The sequence below is a fragment of the Aythya ferina genome, assembly GCF_964211825.1.
Source record: "Aythya ferina genome assembly, chromosome: 4".
NCBI classification, from domain to species: Eukaryota; Metazoa; Chordata; class Aves; order Anseriformes; family Anatidae; genus Aythya; species Aythya ferina.
Genome location: NC_140300.1, coordinates 33,681,433 through 33,705,861, shown reverse-complemented (window position 1 = coordinate 33,705,861; position 24,429 = coordinate 33,681,433). Strand labels below are relative to the sequence as shown.

At 36.6% G+C, this 24,429-nt stretch overlaps 1 protein-coding gene across 10 annotated transcripts in view; it reads right to left on the bottom strand.

Moving 5' to 3' along the window:
* BLTP1 (bridge-like lipid transfer protein family member 1) overlaps positions 1–24,429 on the bottom strand; it is a 113,881-nt gene that overhangs the window by 75,302 nt on the left and 14,150 nt on the right. For all 10 annotated transcript variants that reach the window (XM_084518066.1, XM_084518068.1, XM_084518072.1 and 7 more), the window contains exons 5-19: positions 24,100–24,164; positions 20,744–20,930; positions 19,490–19,571; positions 18,767–18,960; positions 13,184–13,263; positions 11,804–11,954; positions 9,882–10,038; positions 9,136–9,214; positions 8,147–8,238; positions 7,386–7,503; positions 6,101–6,256; positions 5,255–5,352; positions 4,067–4,245; positions 3,821–3,927; positions 1,492–1,700 (exon numbers count right to left, since the gene is read on the bottom strand). In XM_084518066.1, the coding sequence (XP_084374192.1) occupies positions 1,492–1,700; positions 3,821–3,927; positions 4,067–4,245; positions 5,255–5,352; positions 6,101–6,256; positions 7,386–7,503; positions 8,147–8,238; positions 9,136–9,214; positions 9,882–10,038; positions 11,804–11,954; positions 13,184–13,263; positions 18,767–18,960; positions 19,490–19,571; positions 20,744–20,930; positions 24,100–24,164 (1,954 nt within the window). The remainder of the gene's footprint in view (positions 1–1,491; positions 1,701–3,820; positions 3,928–4,066; positions 4,246–5,254; positions 5,353–6,100; positions 6,257–7,385; positions 7,504–8,146; positions 8,239–9,135; positions 9,215–9,881; positions 10,039–11,803; positions 11,955–13,183; positions 13,264–18,766; positions 18,961–19,489; positions 19,572–20,743; positions 20,931–24,099; positions 24,165–24,429) is intronic.

Below are 24,429 nucleotides of genomic sequence, written 5' to 3'. Positions count from 1 at the left end.
TGGAGCAAAATCCTTTCCATGCAAAGAGGTTATGATGCAGACACAAACACTGCTCCCACCTTCGTTCTGAGAAAGTATTTCAGTCCCTCAGCCATTGACAGAAGTATTCCACCTATTACAAACCCCACTGCCAATTCGTGAGACACAGACCAATTGATACTAGAAAGAAGATCAAACTCAAGTAGATTTGAGTTTTGCACTTTACAAATTTGTATTGCTTCCCTCTTCCCTTTTCTGTGCCTCATTTGCCTGCCAGACTTCCCAGTCCTTTTCTAAGCACAAGTCTACAAAGCAAACAAGCAAAGATGAAGTGTGCAACACAGAGGAAAAAAAGTAATTGCCAAGTATCCATGTCCTTGAAAAAGGTCTGCAGAAAAGGCAGGCATTATTAGCCTTGAAATGATGACTGCCCTGGACACGTGATTTTATTATCTTGTACTGAGTCTCCACAGTATTTTTTGTGTTAATAAACTATGTATGAATTAAGCACTGCTCAGTACTCAAAACAAAATCTCTCTGAGGTTAAGCAAAGCTAACTGGCTTTGCTTTTTAACAAAGGGAAAAGATAAAAGACAGTGTCAGGAGACAGACCATGGAGTATTTTTACTATGCAGACCCAGCAGAGGGTGCTATGAACTCCAGTATCTTACTCCTGGTACCTTCTGCCAGAGATTCACCCATCATTCATTCCAAGCCAGTAAGCCATCCAGTACGGAGCACAGTGCACTACACCACAAACTACCTCCAAAGAACAGAAGACTTTTCAAAACTGCACAAATAATGCACATACAGGAATCTCTCCCATGTGTATTTAAAAAGATCAATGAAAACATACTGACAATAACAATTAAACCACAAGACAGGAAAATAAGTATTAAAGAAAACAAACCTAGATATCTACTAAAAGATGCTGCCAGCACAGCTGGACAAACAGATGTAAACAGCAAAAAAAATAGTAAGAAGTACAGTAAATGCATTTTCAAAAACGAGTTATCTAAACTTTCTCTTGAGACTTAGAAGATAAAGGCCAGTTTAAAGCTGAGAAATCTGCACTTCAAAAATTAAATCATCACAGAATCAAGGGACCTAACGTAGCACTGCTTACATACATGTATACCTCCAGAGGAAATGAGCGCTGAAGATGTGAGCTTGCCTAGAAATGTGCCTAAAGGCACAGGTTCTGATACATCTTTATATAAAAGTAGTTCTAAATGTAAACTATAATCATAACCATGGATTTTTATGATCCTATATGTTTATATATATATATACACACAACTTCACAAAAGGAAAATTATGCTGATATAAGTCTCCACATCTATACTGCAAGTCTCCTCAGAAGCCTGTGCCAACTGAACTTATCCCAGCCATGTCCTATCACCAAAGTCATTCCAAACAAGCCCTTATGAAAATTTTCATCTAAGTCCACATATTCTGCAGAATTCTCATTTTCTGTTTCATACAAACCACTCCTGTTTCCTACATGCTTACCTTTATAGACAGAAAGGCTTTGAGCAGGGGTCCGTACAGGGTTATCTGGGAATCTGGGGAGAGTTCCAGTTCCACGTGGAGCTTATCCGGGGGCAGCTCTGAGGGGTCGAGGGGCAGGCGGGTTGAAGCTGTGGGAGATGAAATCACACTCTCGGCTGTTTTCTGCGATGGCCTCAGCACAGATAACATTGTTTCTTCCATTTCTGACACTTGGGAGTAAAAGAAAGAAGAAAACAGATTTTGATTATGTTAGGCCTGTCATGGATGAAATTCTACAAATATAAATGTGTAAGAAATATACAACTTTATGCAACTTTCTAATTTGGATTCTAAAACTATGGTAATATAGCTATGCTACAGAACAGGTTTCTCATGCTTAGTAGCTATAAGAAGACAGGAAAATAGAGAATATTTTAGCCAACATCAACTATGCAAGAGAAAACAATCCTCCAACTTATGAAAAAAGATCAATTTATTTATCTTGCTTTTCAAGTTAAACAAAGACCTGCTTTTATTTCAGTGTAGCAGATTTCCCACAACCACATATCTATTGCAGAACAAACAAACGTGAATAAAAAGGCACATTTCAGAAGTTGTGTTAGAAATGTATTCTGAACCAATGATTTTGTAGGCCAGAATTTCCCCTCTACTCAATTACTCTAGTCACAAAAGAGTTCAGAAATCCAAAATTTTATTTTCCATTTCCTCTTTTTACTTGGAACAAAAGAGAAGCGCTTTGTCTTTTTTAAGTGAGGAAAGGCCAATAGAAGGAAGCAAATAACTGGAAGTGACCACCAAGAAGCAAAGAACTATATGGGATATAAAATTGTTGCTCCTTATGGAGTTGGACTTCAGGTGCTAGTTTAACTGGAAGAACCAGCACATGCAGAACTACAGTGAATATGTAGCCAGCAAACTACCTTCAAGGCTTTAAGTTACCACTTATTGCCTACAATGCTTGCTCAGTGCTTGCATTATGTTACAGAAGTTAGCTAAATGCCACAGTGAGAACATCAATTATTTGGATACCGCACGTCTTTGGTCTTTGTTATGCAACATATTCATTCAAGCTTAGTGTTCTATCAGTTGACACAGAAGAAAATACAGATGGATATTACTGTAACAAACACACTGTGTCAGCATCACAGGATCAAATCCAACCGTAGCAGTGAGCTCAACTTGATTCTTTGAAGGATTATTCCTTGAAGGAAGCTCCAGGTGAAATTAGCTGTGTATATACAAACTTCCAAAACCAGGTTCAATTGCTCTGATTACAAGTGAATGTTATCAAATTTCAAATATGCAAATTTGACACAAACTGACAGAGTCTCAAAAGAGCACTTAATAAACATCTGCAAGATGAATCTTATTTATCCTGTTTCATACTCTAAAATCTGAGTTTTTAGATTTGAATTGCTGAAACTCAACACCTAAAAACCCTGTTTAATATCGTCTTCTAACACCTGCTCATTGACGCCTGTTCAAATTAGCTCTCATTATTATTAGAAAATACCTCTCTCCTTCCTCAGTTCTTCCTTCTTTATTCTCAACCTGAAAGACTTTTATATAACCCCACAACTTCCTGCATACCTCCCTCTCCTGCACTTAAAATACTTGAACACAGAGATAAAAGTAAGGTATTCCATAGCTTTTTTTTTTTTTTTGCAAGCACATATATATATGTTGAAATACATATATATATGTATTTCATCTCTAGAACTTCTAAACAAGCATTTTCAAAATTTAAATTTAAATTTTGAATTTTGAAATTACTGTTAGACTCGTTAGTCTAACACTCCTACCTGCCTGCCATGGTTCACTTCAAGAGTGCTAGCTACAATGAAATCTCGGAGTTCCATATACATAAATGTAACATGATGTTACTGTATCTCATGCTTATAGAGAGTTTTTAATATTAGAATGGTAAGAAAAATGCCATAATATTCAAAAGGGAAAAAAGGCTTAGAAAGTTTAAGTACTATAGTACTGCCCAAAATACCGTACTTCATATTTCATATACTAAGTGATACTTTATGCAGTAACCCATTTAAGAGATCTACTTTGCTAAGGACAAGGAGAAATTAACTACAGACAGTATCCTCTTTTTCCACAGGGAACTGGGACACTTTCTGAAATTCTGCACTGAAAGAGATGTTGACAGGTTTTAAATCAAAACTAGTGCATTCTCAAGATTAGCATTCTCCCATTTGGAAAAAGAACAGTACAGTTCAAAATCAATTTCTGTAAATTTAAGCAGTTAAACCCAACCCAACAAAGTTGCAGCGCTTCCTGAAATGCAACATGCTAAGAAGAAGGTATTGGCACTTACAGGATTGTTTTAACTGCTCATCTGCCTTTTGAGGATAAATTGGGTGCCATGAGTAGTCAATTGTAAACACAACACTCGGGACTGTCCAGCATTCAACCCATCCAGCCCTTTCAAGGAGAAACAGCATACTTTTATTTGAAGTACAAATAATTTCCCATCAACATGAGGTTGTTTCTTCTACTAACAAAATAAGTAACTACGACAAGCCAATATAGATACATAAACATAAATCAAAATAAAACTCACTCTTCTTGAGTGATGTTGCGCCACTTGGGTTTGCCTGTTTTCTGACCACTCTGACATTCAGCAGAAATGCAAGATTCGGGATTTATTTTATTAGACTGACAATCTTTCACCAGCATAAAAAGGGAATATTTACTAGGATGACAATCTGGTAGATACAAGCGAAGATCAACATCTTCTCCCTAAAAGCAAACGTTAATAACAGAAGAGTTTATTCACTTTACGTATAATGCTGCTCATGCTATTTGCACGCTCACGTGTACCATCATCTTCACTTTAACAGGCAAAGCGATGCACAAATCTCAGTTTTCATACGACTGCTGACCACAGCTCCCTCCAATCTGTAATAAAATCCTAAGAGCTTTGTAGTTCTTAGCAGTTTCAAGTCCAGTAACTTGAACATAAGAACACATCATAAGCTGTAAAACACAGGTGCATGGCTCTCAGGGATTCTTGTTCTTCTGTTGTTCAACTCATAATGCAAAGTTAGTGATTGGTACAAGACCATCCCTCATCTTAAATAAACCACACTTTTTTCTCCCTTTCCTTTCTTTCAGAAATAACCTCGCTTACTTTGCTATCAAATTATACAAACTTAACAACATCCCCTTCAAATAGTTTTTATTGTTAGTAACCCCACACTGCTTCTATTTTAGGGAAAGCAAATCAAGAATTACAGTGTTCCAAAGAATTTGTTGTGTACGTAAAAAAACCTGTGAAATATCTTGAGGACATCTTTCCAAAATAGCTTCAGTTATCTATTCCAGAATTTTGTTTTTATCTTTAAACATGTGTTGGACTTTCAATCTCTAATGAGAACAGACTTCCAAGTGATAAAATACATATATATATAGACACCCACAATATAACTATATATAATAAATATACATACTGTATGTGTGTGTGTATATATTATATATAAATATTGCATGCATATATATGTGTTTGTATTTACATGCGTAAAATGAAAAAAAAATAAAACAGCCTATAACTGGATGCTTCATGTAATCAAGGCTAATATATTTACTTCTGGGTTAGTTAAAGAAGAATTCTATGAACAGAAAGTGAAAGGTACTATTTTTCTTTCAGGAAAGAGTTTATGCAAAAGTTCCTAGCTGAAGAAGAAAAGGAAGTGAAACCATGTCACATTTAAAAGACAATGGGGCTGAGCAATGAGGGAAGAGAACTTACCTTTAAAGAGAATCTAGTATTGCATGTAGTTGGAACAAAGTCAGTGAAAGGCAGAGAGAAAACAATGTTTAATGTTTCTCCACAAGCTGCTAGATAAACTGGGAGAGAAGAAAACCAAGCAAAACACTGTTAGAATCACTCCCTATTTTGTTCTCAGGCAAATTATCAAACAGAGAGGTAAAAATTAAGGAAAAAACTGTTCCTGAACTCATGACAAAGGAAACTGCTATGCATTTAGAGTATAAATTACTATGTTACTATGAAAGTAACATAGTAATGAAAGTAACATAGTAACCCGACACACCTTTTCCCTTATAAAAGGGCATTGTACAATGAAACTACAAGCAGAAGAAAGAAAGTCAACTGCAACTAATATCTCATGACTTTCTTTATTGCTTCACACACCGGTTCTTGGACAAAAACAGAACACAAAAAACAACAACAACAAAACACAGGGCAAGTTCCAGGCTTCTGATAAAGTAGTGAGCCATACTTTTAACAATAAGACAAAAACATGTTTTTTTATGCTTTCAGCTGTCTTACTGAAGATGTCAAGATCTCATGGTTTCTGTTTACAAGCCATCTGCTCTATTAAGTCAAATATTCAAAGTGTCCTCGAAAATGAATGCTAAAATGTGATCTAGAACTACTTTCCCAAGAAAAGGTATACATTTGTACAAAATGCACAAAATAAGTGAGGACATGCAGCACTAGAAGGATGGATGGCTTATGCATAACAACAGTAGCAAAATGTGTGGGTATCACTGAAAGTGTTTCATAGCAAATATCCTACCATTTTTATCACTTGTACATACACTTATTTCAAATTAAAAAAATTGACCTCACCATTTTCCTGCTGTTTGGTGGAACAGTCAATCCAGTTGTGCTGATTTGCTGCCCAAATCATTTCAAATTGATGAAACATGACTTTGAAGTTCCACATATAAGGAACAAATGAAAAAATGTCAGGTGCACTGTCACTGGACCAGTCTTGGATCAAATCTGAAATTACATAAAGTAGTAAAGATAAGTTAGTAGCAATCAAGTGAAAAATTTCTTCTTCTAGTTAACCTGGCTTTTCATAAATTGTAAATCTTAACCATTTGTCCCTTTATAGAAAAAGGAAATTCTGTGAAAATTAATATAACTATATGCATCATCACACCCATTTCTCAGGCACATATTCCATCAACACTTGCTCTGAACCCATCTCTTATTTCTCACTTGCTTTATAAGCTAGAATGCCATAGGTTTAATCGTGCTTTCTAGTTCACCTTTATTCAGTAGCAGTTACACATTTATCTATAAGCACTGGACTACCAAATAATTTCCTCTGGTTTTCCCCTCAGATACTAGGAATATGTACATGAGTCATACATCCCTACCACCAGGTCTAATACAGCAAACAATGTTGCTGTAGAAGCTCAGGGGTTTGCTTTGCACGTCTTGGTAGACTACACTGTGTACTACAGCACTTTACAAAGGACAACTCTGGCCCAATCAGGAGGATAACTTTATTAGCATGGCACTATGCCTGCACTAATTAATCCTCCATCCAGCAGGGCTAATTAGCGCAGGTAGTGCCACATTGATGGGAATATATTCTTTCTATTACTGCAGCTGGAACATTCAGCATAGTTTGGTGATGCAGGGCTGCCTTGAGTATGTGTATTCTTCTTCACAGCCAAAATCCTAAGCAGCAAATTACTTTCCCTCATCATTTGTCAGCCACATTGACATGACCTAAAGCCTGAATAGTTGAAACTCAGTCAACCAAAGAAGAGAAGTATCAGAGAAATCAACATCCTCAGTGACAATTATTAAACGAATCAATAGCTCTGGTAAGATAAATTAATTTGAAATTTAGGATCACTTAACAAAACTGCAGATCAAATTTAGTTTAGATGTTAAAAATTAAATTATTCAGTATCTCTATTCATATATAAGATTACTGTGCAATTAGACAGTAATAGCCCACAAAAGACATCAGGAACTTTGTCCTCAGAAATAATCTGTTGTCCTAAATATGTGAAAACACATCACCTGCCTTTGCATACCTTTGTAAAATTTGAAGAAATTGTGAAGAAATTATATTTAATTTCATATATAACTTATTTAATACAGCACATACCTGTGAAGAAGCTTTTCTGAGCAAAGATAAAATGATATGTTGCTTTATAAACCTCAAGTTCACATTGCCATGTCTGTGGCATGTTCCATATCCGGGGATAACTGGCATTAATATGAAACTGTGAACGAGATATTAAAGCATCAGAATTACTTGAAAACATGACAACACCTGACCCTGTAGCTCAGCAGTTTTCACACATGTACTCTGCTGAATAATTAAAACACTTTTCCTGCTGGGATGAACAGAATGCCTCTCCAGTTCCTTAATAATTTAATCTCACTCTGTCTTTCTGTGTTTGAAGGTCAAGTGTTAGTGTATTCATTTATGTGGAAAGGTATACTACAAACTTCTGATGCTGCTCAACAAATACACCATCTGTTACTTTAGATGTACCCAACAACTGATGTGATGCTCAAAAATTAAACGTTAAATTCATTACTTCAGTAAAGTCATTTAAAAACTATTAATAGAAATAATAAATATACAAAACAAGTGATGTGGAACACAATTGCTCACCCCCTACTGACCAATGCCCCGCCAGCCCCAAGCAGCAGCTGCTCCCCCAGTTACATGTATACAGTTACGTTTATATATATGTATATATAAAGTTCCTTAGATATCAAAGCCTTGTAAAATAAATTTAAAAGGCTTATTTCTGCACTGCCTATGATCCTGAGGAACTTCTCTATAGACAGAAAAACATGCTCTTTATTAAAAATTCTTTGAAGGCTGAAGCTTTGGGCTTAATAATGCAAACTTACAGCTAGCATTTCAGCTTCTAAGAGAGTCCGGTACTGCATGCTGCTGGTCGCATCAACATGTAGAAGCTGTCCTTTAATTGTAGGTGAATAGCCTAGTAGATAAAAAATATAAAATAAATATTCCAATGTAACAGTTACACACATTTTAAGAAATGATAACCAGTGATTTCAACAGTCCCCTAACAAAACTAAGAAATATCATGGTGGAAATTAGCACTGTGATAACTCTGTCCTCTAACTTTAGTCAATCAAGAGCTTAACATGTTCTATCTGCATATAGGAGGGATGACAGAAGTCTCGCTAGGTCTGGAAAGGCTTGGATTCTAGAGATCTCGGCTTAAATTGCAGAATGCATGAAAGAAAATCAAATATACAAATATATTCTCAATCAAGAGAACAAACACTTCAGCAAAAGGGCTTCAAACCAGCCAACAACACGAATAAATCCAAAACCCCAACCTTAACTTTACATTTATCTGATCTTCATCTCCAACTTTGGAATTTGATTTATTTAAAAAAAAAAAATACTGCTGAATTATTAGTATGCATTTCTCAGCATGATTCAACAACTACACTAATCCTACACAAGATGTCTTCTTGCTTTGATTTGACACTGTATATGTAACCTGCTTCAACACACACATAGTTTAATGAACAATTTTCTTTTAATTACAGATTTTCTTTTGGCTTTCTTAACCCAAATAAATAACGAAAGTGACTTAATTATTTAAATACATAAATGATTTAATGACTTGCAGTGAAACATACAAGGAAATTCTTCTTGTTTCCTTATTTAATTCTATGCATATATTTATATGTGTATATAAATATATTTCTTTGTATATGTATGAATTATACATAACTTACATAAGAACATATGTATCTTACAGTTAAAGGTAAAACACTGCAAGATGCTCACACTTAGATGAATTAACACAACTGCTCAGGAAAAACATTAAGAAAACAAATTACACTTAGCCTTAACTCACCATTTTCACCTACTGTCATGGGAATGTTTATCTCCAAATATGATCCTGCACCAACATTTACATGTACAGCGTTAGTTTCCTACATGGTTAAAAAGAAAAAAAAAAAAAGAAAAAAAGAAAGAAAAAAGTCTAGCGTTATTTCTAGGCCGTCAATATGAACCAGTGTGTACTTTATGCCTCTAGCTATCATTATCCACACCCAGATTAAAGAACCTGATGACTGAAGTCTTTCTTCTCTGCTGAAAAATTACTAATGAACTAACTATGTGCAATGAAACAAGACATAAAGTCACACTAAACCCTATTTATAAGAATAGCAACAAGGAAAAAATTCAACCCCACCACGTATATGCATTTTTTGTTTCCCCCTGTATTCTCTCTACCCAGTGATATCAGGTATTCATCCAATATCAGAAAAGATAATGTCTTCATCAGTGAGAGCTCCATCCTAATGGACAATTGCACAGGAAACATCCAGATGAAATATTTCCACAACTGTAGGAGCTAGCATAGCTTAAGATATAGGTTCAAGGTATAAAAGAAGCTTATAATAAGCCAACAAACATTGATGCCTTTCAGCCAGTATTTCTCTTTGAAGGGTTTACACCTAATCACAGAAGATTAGTACAATCTCTACCAGCTTTTAAAACATAAACACCTGAGACAACTAAAAATATGTACAGCCAAAAAGCACACTGTAATCACAGTAGAAAAAATGATTTTTCAGACAAGACTTCATTACTCACCCTATTTTTGGTAAAAAGCAAATCAATGGTGGCATCTGCAATTATATTCATCCGCAGCTCAAAAGCAAGAATCTGTCTTGGTTTCCCAGGCTGAGCAATTTCAGAGACTTTCATAACTTGGTAGTCTGGCGGGAAGAAAAATTTCCACAAGCAATCCCTAGTGGGAAAAAAAAAAAAAAACAATCATTTTTATTCACAGCAGAAATGCATATACATTTTTGTATTTATTTGGTTCACTTAATGATTTTCCACTTAGTTATGCTGCTGAGTCTTAAGACAAACAGTAGATACTGTAAAAGGGCTGCTTGTTTGGAAGACTTCCTTATGATGAGACTAACTCATTACCAAAATAAAACTCCAAAAATTCCAAATAGTAAGAAATGCCTATTGGATGAAAGCCATAAGTCACACCTTAAAAAATTTAGAACAAAAATATCCTAAATCAGATGGCAAACTATGTCTTTCTTCTTACTCCTAATCTTTGGTTTACAAATCTACTACAGAAAAAAAACAACGTAGTAAGTAATCTGTTTATGCTTTCGTTTGTGCACAAATAATCAACGTACTGTCAGAAATAAACAAAACATTAAGATGTTTGGGATTTCATAATGGGAATGAAATGAAGCCTACACTTCCACAGACTCATATCTGAACATGTAATTACATGAAAGAAAAGCTACAGTGATGTAGTACAGACAGCTTAGCTTCTTTGGTTCTCAAGGGGGAGGAAGCAAGTCTTCAAACAGTTTCTGTGCACTCAGCACCTGACCACTAAAGTAATATAAACGTTAAACAACAAAAAACAAACAACAAAACACATGCACACAGTCAAATCTGAAATAGTGACACCTGCCCAGGGAAACCCAACTCATTATCATATGAAATAATAAAAATAAATATTTCTAGAAGCCCTTCTATGAACTGAGAGAACAAAGTCCACAGAATCTCTACAGATTAGTGCTTCTTAAAAGTTCAGGCACTTTCCAAATTTATCTTCCATCCATGGCATGATGACAAAGTTTTCCCAGGTATGTATCTATGAATTATATGCACATTACATAGGCACCAAACTGCCTTTTGGCTAGCCTTTTAAAATTATAAAAATCATATCATCAAAGATCCTGCTTTCTTGGTACTGCTTATTAAAAGTATTGGTAATGATTCACTGACTTCATGTTCCTAGCAAAGCACTCCTTCTAGAAATTAGGGTTTTCTCTTAAGTTCAGTAAGACACTGTTGTATCTAATGACTTCTCTTTGGTCTGCCATCTTCACACTCCTAAGAGACAGTTAATCAAAATAGTTTCACAGGAGAATTAAAAAGGCCAAGAGAAGTATTAATCTGTAATTAGTAAGGGGAAAAAAAGGGAAGGCACTGATTATGCCACTTTTACTTAATAGTCCTTTACTCTCTAAACAATCCTACTGTCTCCAACAGAAATATTCATGTGCGAAATAGAGAAGGCAGAGTGAAGAATAGTATTAGAGCTCTGGCCTAGTATTCTATCACTAAAATATCTATATAATAAATACTTTGGAGACTGCATCGAGTGGTTGATTCTCCCAAGCAGTAATAAATGATCACACCTCATTTTCACAGCCCGATTATTACTTTCAATTACAAGATTAAACCCTTAAGTATGTAACACTTGATAGCTAATAAAACAAAAATATGAACATTGATAATAATCGTAATATATTAATAATTAATAATACAAATTCAGTGGCTTTAGAAGGACAACACCCTAAACAACAATGAATTTATTAATCCTAAACCACCGTGGCAAAACTCTTCTTTTAGGCTCCCTAGCCAAACCCCTACAAATGCCAAGACGAAGCAATCGCATACTGGAAACTCTGGAATGTTTCCTAATAATAAGAGATACTAAGGATTAAAATTGAAGATATAAATCATCATAATACCTCTGTCTATCAGCCCAAGGTCCATAGTTGAAGTCTGTTCCTTTTCCACAAACAATGTCCAAACCCCAGCATGGTGGTAGATCCTGTAATTTGCTATCTTCGTTGTTTGCTTCTCCATCATTACTTTCCTCTGTCTCCTCTGGTACAAGACCTGTATTACATAATATAATAAACAGATTATCTAAGGAAGCTGCTTCAAGTTAGCATGAAAAATGCTCGCTAAGCACAATACAATTAAAGTATTCTGATGTCAGTTTTATTTGAGACCACTATAGCACAGAGTTATCAAGCCACAATTCAATACCAACTCACATGGGAAGAGCAAGAAATGATCGAAAATACTTGGGATTTTCTGAAGTACTGCTCACTACTGTCAGTGAAATGCTGGCATAAACAGCAGTTTTATCTGGTAAGTATGCTTTTTACAGGTACAGGCTTTCGTGTAGCCACATTCAGTTCCCAGTCCTACTTAAAAACCAAGTTTTGATGACCAAGTAAAAATAATTTCCACAGACAATGTGGAAAATTAAAAGAAAAAATACACTACAGTAGACCAGGAATCACTAGTAAAAATTCAAGTAGTTTTTCAGCAATGTTCCGAAGTAGCCTCCTATCCTCTACCAATAAACATCATTACTGAATGATTTACTTTTTATTTTATTGAATGTTTTGATTTTATTTGTTTTATTGAATCTGTTCAAGATTCAGAAAATGCTTTAAGTGGATTCACAGTAAAAGCTTTTGCAAAAAAAAAACAAAAACTGCAAAATAAAGTGGTAACATAATGCACTGGATTTAAAGTGAAAAAGACAGAGACCACAACATTCAGAAATAAAGGCATCAAATAACCTTTAAAAAAACAAACAAACCAAAAAAAAATCAAAATATAGGAATAGGCATTAACAATAAACTGCCCCAATCTACAAAATATTCTTGGAAACCTGCATCATTTAAGTTTACAGCTTCAAAAAAACACTTGTTTTAAGTATTAATATTCATTGCTGTACACGGCATATAGACTCAAGAAAGGCACTACTGACAGAGTGCCTACATCTATATAAAAATACTCAATACTCAATGGTCAATAAAACCATTAGTTCTACATGTAGTTATTTCACCCTTGGAATTCCCCAGGCCTCCTAGATGGACTGGTCTATATGCTGACAAAAAAAAAAAAAAAAAAAAAATTGGGAAGGGGGGGGGGTTATTTTTAAATTTACAAAAAAAATTAAGTACAAACCTAGGTAGTAATACTTATGAATGCTTTTATTCGCTTCAAAACATTACAGTAACTGTTTCGGTATGAAAAGAAATTATCTAGCAAGTGCAGATAATTAAATAAACAACCTTCACATCCCTCAAAACTTTAACAGAACGTACCTGGTTCATCCATATAATAATAGATATCAACATCATTGGACTGCATTACCACAAAACCTTCACCCATCAGCCTCGGTGGTCTGTAATGGAAAAAAGCGCAAAGATTAAAAATAAAAACACCAAGATTCAGTTTTATAAATGCAAATAATATTAAATGTATAAAGTTAAACATAATGGAAGAAACAACATGGGTCGGATTCACTTGTAACTTGCATGTAGTACATATTTAAGTATCATCAATAGAACTGCTAACTGCATCAAACAAGCCATTCTAAACAAATACTGAACTGAGAATATCTGTATAGACTTACACAAGTCTCATACAACTATTATTTTTAAAACTGAGAAGGTACAAAGGTTTGTGGAAAACCTCCTAGTGATCAATTCCTCCAGGGTCTTCCAATTCAGTGGAATGTCACTGCAGACCATGTTGCATACATTTCTGCCTAGTAATGCCAATTTAAAAAAAAAAATAAAAATCAAAGATTCCAAAGTATTTTACAGGCTTGAACAAACTGAATGCCAATGCTAACCCACAAGCAACATGTCATACACTTGGAAAAGCCTTCTGATTCCAAGAGATCTCAGCAGCCATGCTAAAAAAGCCACACCGTATGTCTACAAAGAACAACAGAAGGGGCCATAGAATGTGTAGTTCTATATCCTCACGGCAAGTACAAGCACTCGTGCAGTTTTGTCCACATATGAGCAGGTTGAAGAAAAGCCAAATCCAAGCAGGAAACCACAAAGACACATCAAAACCCGTTTTCAGAAGTCACCTACGTGCAATTTGCCTTCATTGCTGAACCTCTGATGCCCACCCATTACGTTCACTGAACAAAAAGACCTGTAGTGCTGGAGATACACCGTATGCGGTATCCAGGAAAGTTGTGTGTGAAGGACTCCAGTTTGATGCCATCCCAAGGCAGCAGCTCCACACATCCATGCCACTCTTGGCAGCAGCCTGACCTTAGGGCGACTACAAGAGCCAGAGCTACCTTATCTGCTAGGCTTTGGTGCCAACGCATGACCAGAAGGGTAGGTGTAGCATGTGGAGGGGCCCAGCCCAGCCAGGGCACACACCACAGGCTGTCTGGATGCAGTTGTTTTGGAGTCCATTCCAAGTGCAGGTTATAATTTCAGTTACTCTCTTTCCCTCCCTATCACTGCTGCTTTCCAGGTCTATGTGCTACCTAAATTAAACACGCTTCTGAAAATAAACAGCGAACACTCAGCCTCGTCTGAAGTCTCCCCTCAACAAAGGCTGCTGTCACATTGCTGGGCGCTGTCTACCCCAAACTGCAGAAACTATTTGATCATTACATTATTATTATTACATAAAATAGCCTAGAGGTTTAGTTAACTCATGCATTAAAATCACAGGTTCCTCTCTGCACACAGACATTTCTCAAGCGTCGTAACCTACAATCAGCTACTGAAGTTCTACTTTCACTGTTTCTTCTTCATCAGGAGTTCCTTTCTCCTTGTCCTACAACACGTTCTTTCACCTGCTAATTGTTTTCTTACTAAAATAGCACTCAGAACCAGAGGGACAAGCCATCTTCAGTAATTAGACCATTAGTTAAGAGGGGGAAAAAAAAGCTCTCTTCTTCCTTAATAACATTTCCCTCATAACATAAAAGGACCTAAATGCTACAGCTAATAAATCAAACACTTTCCCTACCACTAGTATGCTAGCCGTACTATGACACATTTCTCACAGTATTACAACATATACACACTTATACATTACATTTTACACTCCTAATAAAAATATTATAATGTGAAAATTATATTTTCACTGCAAGACACATCTTTCTCGCTTTTCAACCACTTCTGTATGTTTGCACTTGTTATCAAAAAGAATAAAATTTAATGACAAAAATACATGGTCAATGTGTGTGGCCTGGCAGAAGCATGCTGTCCATCGCACCACACCTCACCTCAAAGGCAGAAGAGCTCGGGGAACAAGGCAGGCAGCAGACACAGAGCCCACGTACTGCCACTGCTTCATAGGCAGCTGAGTGAGAAAGTCTAAATCAATTTTACTGTAAATGGCAGCAGCGAGAGATGAAATACTTCCTATTCATTTTAATTTTCCACTTAGTTGTTTTTCCTGTGTAAAATTGAATTGGCCTCCCCAATGAGATGTAAATATAGCGAGATCTGGAAAAACAATTGTTTAGCAGTTCCTGAATAGAACAGGGAAGAAAAGTACTTAGAGATTTATAATAATAGCAGTTTATGAGGGGAGCTCAGTTCATGCTGCCTGTGCTCCACAACGCACACGCTCGGGCCAGCAAGGCCAAAAAGCTCACGGCTGCTCAGCAGCCCCAGGCGGTCACTTCAGCCTCACAAATTTCAACGAAGCCGCTCTGCTTTGTAATGCAGGAGAGGAGAAGCTCACGGCGTAACAGCTGCCTGCCTCTGCCACACAACTAACTCCTCTGAGCAATGCCACAGCTGCTGTACCACCTCAGCAGGGCACCTTTTGTCAGGCAAAGTTTGTGTCTTATGTAAGAAACTTCATTTCACCACAAAGGTCAACCAGCTGCTGTGTGAGGTGGCCTGTGTACACTGCCAAATTTTACTTTTCTGCTCTATCTGGTACGTATTTTGTTCTGTACAGTACAGAATAATACACCCCTCTCACATGAAGTGTGCTCCCCACTCTGACAGCACAGAGAGTGAGTATTTTCATACCACACACATTTACTTCAGACTATACAAATACATTGGAGAAATCACATTCCTGTTTTAACAAAACTGGGTGTAGTTGTACGATATGAATGCATACAGCACACCAAACAACTGTTTACTTCTGCCTTCCCAACAGCATTCACCTATACAGACTTTGTGTTGAGTTTACAGCTTACAACAAAATTGTTAAGGTTTTATATAGAATTATATATAAAGATTTTGAGCTAAGCCTTCTTCAACACAATCTGAATTCACCAAGTCCACGGCCTACCAGCCACTGCCACTCGGCTGTAGGAGAAGTGGGAAGTGCTGGCAGGAAAGCCCTAGCAGCTGAGAGAAGGGCCAAACCCTCCCCTCAGAGACCTGGGCTCATGCCATCCTCTTCACCTTTGCACTGCTCCACTTCCAGCATAACACCGCTGAGCTCTTAGGCTAAACAGGAGTGGAGGAGGAGACAGGATTAGCACATGGTAGCTGGACACCTTCCTCGGTCCTCCTCCTCCTCACATTCTTCTAGAGCATATGTTTACTGGATCTTCATACTCAATTAAACCCTTTTCCTCCTTGTTCTTGTTTTGATCTGTCTGAACTCATTACACTTGTAAACAAAACAAAACAAACAAACAAAAAAAAACACCTTTTTGCCTGTTCAATATGTTTCTTACAAGCCTTGTTTGTACACAAATAGGAAAGTTCAATTCTGTACTGTGGTGTGTCCATGGTTTGATTCTCTGAAGGAGACTATGAAAATACACAGAAGGTAACTCAAGCAGCTTATCATTTTACATTACCAAGAAGTCAGAGGCCACAGCAAACAACACAGCAGCCAAGAAAACCAGTCTTTTCTTTCATAATACCTTTGCTTATGCCAGTCCTAAGATGGCCATATGTTAGGGTGACAAGTGACAGGTAGTGAACCCAGAACTGATTTAGATTTAAGACCAACATGCATTTTTCTTAGCAAAGATGAATTCCCTCATCAGTGTTCACTGCACAGCCATGCAAACAAGACAACAGCACTGCTTCCTCTAGCAGTATTCTCAGCCTAAAGCACACCTGAAACTATCTGCAAATAACTTGGGAGAGGAAGACCTAATGAGGCCATCTGACCTGTTCTCTTCTCCTCCCTCAGCAGGAATAGTTAGTTATACCTTGCCTGACTGAGGTGGCAGAACCCTAGAAACCCCACCACAGGCCATTCACAAAGACGGGTTAGATAATCATCTCCTCCACTGTCATTACCATCATCATCCAAGACTATTTCCTAATATCTACCTGAAGCCTCCGCTTTGAGCATGCTGACTTAGTCACAGATCTCCAAACTCATACTGACCTGCTTTTCCTAGCACTTTTCTTTAACTTGTGTTTCAGAGTATTTATTTGCATAAAGTGGTGGAGGTGTTGAGGTTTCCTTTATAAATCGCTGCTGTCAAGCCTGCTTTTTGATGTTTGTATTGATTAGTTGGTGTGCTACAAATTTCACTGTCACTTAACTGTTTTCTATACATATATTGCCTGCAGGAATTTCTGAAAGTTAAGACACGCGGCTTAATTTTTAAGCCAAAGAAGCACAAGAGGGCAGGCTCTCAGGATTCAAAAGCATTCCCATTTTTCAGTGAACTGGGTCATTTGTTGAATCTGCAGTAAATTAGGGCACATGTTTTCTGCGCACATTATCCTTCAGCCATCAGGAGCTGTAGGGATGGTAATAGCATAAAAGGAAAATACTTAGCGGAAGCACGAGAAAAAGCTAATAGTTTCAGTATCTTAATCCTATTTTGTTTTAATGTTGTTAGCTTGTTTTCATTATTAGTTGGAGAAGTTTGCTTTGTCGTCATGTTTGAAGAGTGGGATTCTGTATATACCCACTGAGTATTATTTAAAACTGAAAAAATATAAAGGTATTTTATAGGTGACAGGATTTGGCTGATACAAATCCAACCAAGGTAAAGTCAAATGAAGCACAGTTTATTTTGAAGCATCATAATTAATTATCTGGATACTGTTGCTTAGAAGCTATACAGATAGATAAAACCATTTAACATGAATGCATACATGCAATTGTCCAAGGATAGTATGCATTATTTACCTTTTGTTGACCAAATAAGACCTGTGAAAGACTTTGAAATTTAGCAGCTTTGTCCAAATTATCTGTTGAATATATAATTTTATAAGCATTGAATAAGATGATGCAGAAAATTCTGGCTATGAAATTCATACCGTATCGAGAGTATTAATATAGTATGTACATGAATGTCTATCTGGTTCAAGTGTAATAAAACCTGAAACCTAGTGTCAAAATACATCACGCAAGCACCCCATTTTTTTGGTTGCTTGTGTTAGCTTTATTTAGTTTGTTAAAGCCTCATAAACCTGGCTGTCTAGGAACAGAATATGAAGAGGTAAAAGGATCAGCAATCTGCCTTCAGAAGATAACCTCATTTCTACTACATCAAATGTTGTGCTGTTTTTCCCTTTTTTCTTTTTCTTTTTTTTTTTTTTTTAATCATTTTCCAAACTATATGCAAATCACCTCTACAGAACTAAACACCTTAAATCTTGCGTAAATCCTAAACTTCTACTGTTGTCAAAGCCTGCATATAGTTATAATATCCAAGAGAAAGAATATAATAACTAAATACGGAATACTAATCATACAGCATAATAGACAAAACAATCTGCAATGACAGAAAGCCAACTCTTTTTTTCATGAACAGTTTCAAAGATCCAACATTTAATAACTTCAGGGTGTTAAAAATGCCAGCCATCTAAACCCACTAAGAAAAATAAAGTCACAGAAACACAATCAACTTTGTCTTGATTTTCTTAAAATAAATTATGAAATAAGGAATCTAAGCAATAAAAAAAAACAGCAAAACTTACTCATCATTTTGAAGACCAACATATCTTGGACTCGGAACCAGCATGACTCTAACATTTTCCAATTTTCCTTTCACGATATGCATAAACTGATCAAGGTGGCTCGAAGGTGGTTTTGTGGTATATGTCAAAAAAGCATCATCAAAGTTAATACAAAGTGTTTGTGGCTGATAGTGATTCCCAAACGCCAAGCGACCCTAAATTAAAAAGAAGACCCAATCGATTGTAATACACTGCTTATTGCATATATGTATAGATAATTCACCTATAATAATACAGTTTAACCATCCCTATGCAAAGATTAGGGACCAAAATCTTGTACATAACCTGCGCATAACTAAAATACTACCTTGCACAACATTCCAATATTTTATATCCTATTATGTCAGTAACAGTTTCCCTGTTTTTGTGAGGCAGCATTAACTCTTAAGCAAAATGGCCAAATATCCCTATTAAAAGATGTATGGAAACAAACAAACAAAAAAATGTGTAACACCCATTACCTAGCTTAATTACGTGATATTCTTGAAATCATTACAAGCCTAAGAAACAAGTACTTCCCAAAATAGAGAACATAACTTTGTTTCTATGAGCACCAAAACTATTATAAATCATGACTGAAAACAAAAATGAAATAGAATGTAAAAGAAAAATGAGGCACAAGCCTGATTTTTATGAGTATTTTTGATGAGATTTTTACGAGTATCAGGGACTTGTTTGACTTACCGTGCTCACATTGACTTTAATGACAGGAATAAGCGATCTCCATGAAGAAGAAGGGTCTTGAGATTCTGTTTTTACTTTAACACTACGGAAAAAATTGTTTTTATTATTTTCTCTTTTCTGCAGAAGAACTAACCAAGCTTTTTTTTTCTAGGGATCTGCAGTGCACAGCTCTTGGGGAATACTTTTTTCCCATGAGAGTGCCTCCTCTCAAGGACCTGCTAGCAGCCTACAGACTCAGAGCCTGGAAGCATGTCCAGTTACACTTTGGTGCTGGTGTATTGTGAGCTAATACAGGTAGAAAACAAGCACGCCATGTTTTAACACAGAGCAAGTTAAATACATCTTCCTAAGGGGAACTTGGTCTGTTCTAAAAACACCTCAAATACTCATTTTAAGTCTTCGGTGAAGGATCTGTCACTTTGCAAAGGGAAAAGTCCTTCATGCAAGTGTTGGTAAGGGTGTTAAAAGAGAATTATGAAGAGATTGGCTCGAAGGCACAGCCCCTACCCAGATTCAGGACTGCCACAGCATGCTGCAAGCAGCCTACTACATAATTTAGTAACACATACTGGCCTGGCCAGCAGCATTGGAAGGACTCAAGTCTCATTAGAACTTCTGTCCCCTTGCCAATAAATCAGTGTGAGGTGATTCCGTCCAGAAAGAGGCTTGTGATTGAATACCTGACACCACTACAAATAAGCTAAATAGAGGAACTCTGTACATCCACACCATGCTTTATGGGGTACCCAGAAAGAGTAAAAAAATAATTAAGTTTGTGTATTTACACAGGCAATCATACACCACTAAAAATGTAATGCAAATCAGCCTGAGTGTAACGCTCAAAAACCATTTAGTCCTCACAACACCATATGGATCCTCACATTTTGTCTATTCAGTGTCCTGAGGGACTGTTACTTCTACTGAGCAATGCCGTTATTATTCTGCAAGCATAATCCTTTTCAACACCTCCTCCCTTTCTACAGAGTGCTTCAAATAGATTTTTCAACCTTTTTCTGATCATTAAACAAGGGGTATTTGGTTTGTTCAGTTGTGTGTTTTTTTTTTAATTGTTGTGGTAGGAAGTCTGAGGGAAGGAAAAATATTCAGGCTGTCAGGCCTGTCAATGCAATTTCTCTCTCCACTATGCTTCAACCATTTGGCCTCCAGAGCATATGTTAACAAAACATTACCCAATTAGTTCAGCACTTCGCAGAACAAAGCATCAACAAAATACCAAAATGAATAATAATTTACCTTTCAAGATTGGCATGTGTTCTTTGCCTTCCATTCACTTGTGCTTTTTCATCATCTTTCTTTGCTGGAATTATCGTGGGATCCAAGCCAAATAATTCTTGAAGTTGTCCATAAAGCTCAGAACGGTTGTACACATGAAATTCAAAGTCATTCACCATAATATACAGTCTTGTTTCTGCCTTTGGATCTAAATGAACAGTAGGAAAAGAGTTCCTAATTCTACCCCAACATTTCCTTTAAGTATTTACAGTTTTACAGATGCATACATTTTGCAAAAAACTATCTACGTGGTAGTTAACAGCTGCCGAACAACATATTAAGAAACAGTAAAAAAAAAAAAAAGAAAAAAAAAAGCACACAAAATATTTATGCCATTCCAAGCAAATCAATGAAACTTTGCAAATAAAGCAGTTGTACACAAAGCATAAAACCCGAAGGGAATTTCACCCTTCGGTCACAATGCAAAAATAAATCCAGAAAGGAGATGCACAAAATGGTAAATGAGGGTTATTCAGTCTCACATATAAAACAAAACAAACAAAATCACTTGATGCACAGCACTGAATCCTCAGTGCCAAACCGAGAAGCATCTTTGTTTTATAGAGAAACAGAAAGCATAAATACGGAGAACTAACAAGAAGCATACTGATTTCATGTAGTCAATCCACATTTTCATGAATTTAAAATTTTAACTGTAGTAGCAACTTGGCTCTTTAATACAGAAAAGTGAGTTTAACATCTGCTGTTTACATACAGAGCTGTTTGAGATATACTTTCACCTTGAATAGTATGACCTAATTATGTAGTTAATGTGAGGAAAATGCTCACACAACTCCCCCCGACTACCTAGTTGAAAGAGTGCCCACTACACATTTACTCAGGAGATCTGAGTTGCTCTAGAATCTGATCTGGTGTCTCTAAGCCAAACACACCTTTGGAAACTGAAGCATCAATGGCTATGACAGCAGTCACCGATCTGTAACTCACAGGGATTAAACTGAAGGCAACGTTCCCCACAGACACTAGAAATGACCACGCCGGAGCTACTACCACTGCTGTCATCAGGAGCAAGAGAAGGAACCCAGCAGCCCATTGTGTATCTACCCAAGAGCAAATATTTAGAGATCTTGACTGTACTTGTCAGAGAAAGGGACCAACATCATGCAGCTCATCAAGGGGAAGTGCAAAGTCCTGCACCTGGGGAGGAATAGTCCCATAACCAGTACGTGCTGGGAGCCACCCAGATGCAACGCCTTAGTGAGGTCTATGAGTACTTCAGGATCCTTCACTAGCCTTCTCTGAATAAATAACAACAAAAACCCACCATGGCCAACATCCTTAAATTTGTTAAAATGAAAACAGACTGAGGTCACACTGTTTTTATACTAACAAGACCAAGTTTATCACTGCTATCAACAACAAATTCCCCTTCCTGCTCCATTCCTCACTGCACCACCCAGCACTTCAGGTGCAAAATTCCAAAACCAAGATAAAACAGAAAAACATGAACTAATCTTTACTGCTCACACTTAAGCCTTCAAAAGATGTACTTTTTCCAAGCAAAAATTTTAGAAGACTTAAGGTTTGTGTTTTTACAAGAATCTGGTGGCATTTTAAAATATTTAATAGGCCAGTTTCAGTCTATGCATTTTCCTATAGGCACATTTCATGTCTATTTTGTTTTTCCTTTTATGAGGGATCTGAAACAAAGGTATGCATCAGTAATGTCTAGCTACAACAGGTTTTCCAAACACTCTGTGACAGCTGCAAGAGTAATCCTCAAAGAAACCAGAGAAATCCTTAGGATGCAATTTAGCAGCAGCCTTAGTGATTTGGTCAGGTATCCGGGTTGTGATGAAGCAGATTAAAAAGTATGGGGAAGAATATACTACAACGGGCTAAGAATTTTTGAAGATTTAATTTTCCTTTTAAAAATGAAATAATCTCTGATAAATAGTTGCAATGTAAAGTAAGCAGGGTTATTTTTCCTAAGAGAAAGCAATTATTAAAGAGAGCACTTTATTCACATTATTTTGTTGTCAGACCTATAGACCTCTAATCTTCTCAATTACTTGGATTATTTGTCTGCTAATTATGCAGTCCTAAATGCCAGCAGAAATGGTTAAAGTTTTGGAACACTGCCAAGCAAAAACACCACCAAAGACAGACACAGCTATCCTTACTGCAATAAGTTCAATTCGTTTTTCATTCTGTAAGCCACTAGAGAAATATGTTTTAACTAGCAGATGGAAAAAAATTCTGTGAAAACCTGCTGGATGATAACCTGTGGTTACAAGAATGTAATTAACTTTAAGACTAGCTTCTACTTCCTGAATTAGTCTTCTTACAATGTAAAGAATTTGTATTATGCAAATCTCGATTAAAAAAAAAAAAACATGGGCAACCTTCCCCGTTTTATCTCAGTATTTTGAAAGGTGTCTCATATCTACCTGCATAACGTGTATGCAGTACTCTTACCACTGCTGAGCTGGTACTGAAAAAGCAACAACTGTATAAGCTTCCTGGCAAATCTAAGAGGCATCATGCAATCAGAGGCCATTCCAAGGGAGAGAGGCATAGCGGGGGGAAAGAAGGCCCTCCAAAGTTCAGTCACCTTCTCAATTAGTGCCCTCCTCAAGCGGCATACAAATGCCACCTCTGGACCTCCCTGAATTAGCAATGGAACTGTGACACTTGAAAAGTCAAGAGAGGCAGCCCTTGAGACACTCATCCAACTAGATTCTAATCCTATAAATGTCTAAGCACACATCACAACGTTATTTATGTTTTCTCAAAGTGTTTTCTGCAGATACAATTAATCTCTTATATCCAGTATTACGCCTCCTTCAGCCATAGATAAGGAAGAAAAATAAATGAGTTTTTCCCCACTTCTGCACTTCTGTGACGACAGATGTCATCAAGACACAGGGTTATCAAACAGTAAAGAATATCCCTTATTGTAACATTTCTGCTAAAATACTGACAGAACAGCAAACCTGAAAACTAAAATCAAGTTTCAGAACCTCAGAAGTCTCTATTTGTCATGGTTATAAACTTCAATACCGAATCAATTATGCTCAGACTACAGCTAATGAAGGCTACTATTAAGATTAATAGCGTTGTCTTGAGAAGGCCTTGAGTCCCTGACTATAAATCCTTTATTTATTTCATTGTGTTGTTCTAATCCACTAACGTAGGTGAACTGGTTAAAAGAACTCTTACCTTCTGATGTTTTGATGTACTTCGGGTACATAATAACAATTGAACTACATGCACGCAATTGTACAAAGGAAATATTTTTATGTAGATTACCTGTAAACTTAATTTAAAATGTTAAGCTTTTTTAAGATGCCTACCATGCTGCTTCTGCTTAGGGTTGTACATCTTCCACCAGCGAAATATGATAAATCCATCCTGGATTCTAAATTAAATAAATTAGATAAAACAGAAGTTAAAAGATTAATAATCCAAAATCCTATGTGTAGCTGCATGATGTGCTGCCTTATGCACTGCAGAGATCTGCAATTTCAACAGTGTACAAGCAATAGTAAGGCACAGAGAAATGTGAGTCTCATAGTACAGTATTATACAATTACCACGTTATCTGAACTTGTATAGAACCTACATGTATACCCATTGTCTACTCAGTGTTGTACAACTTTTATGATAGGAATCAAAGTTATAAA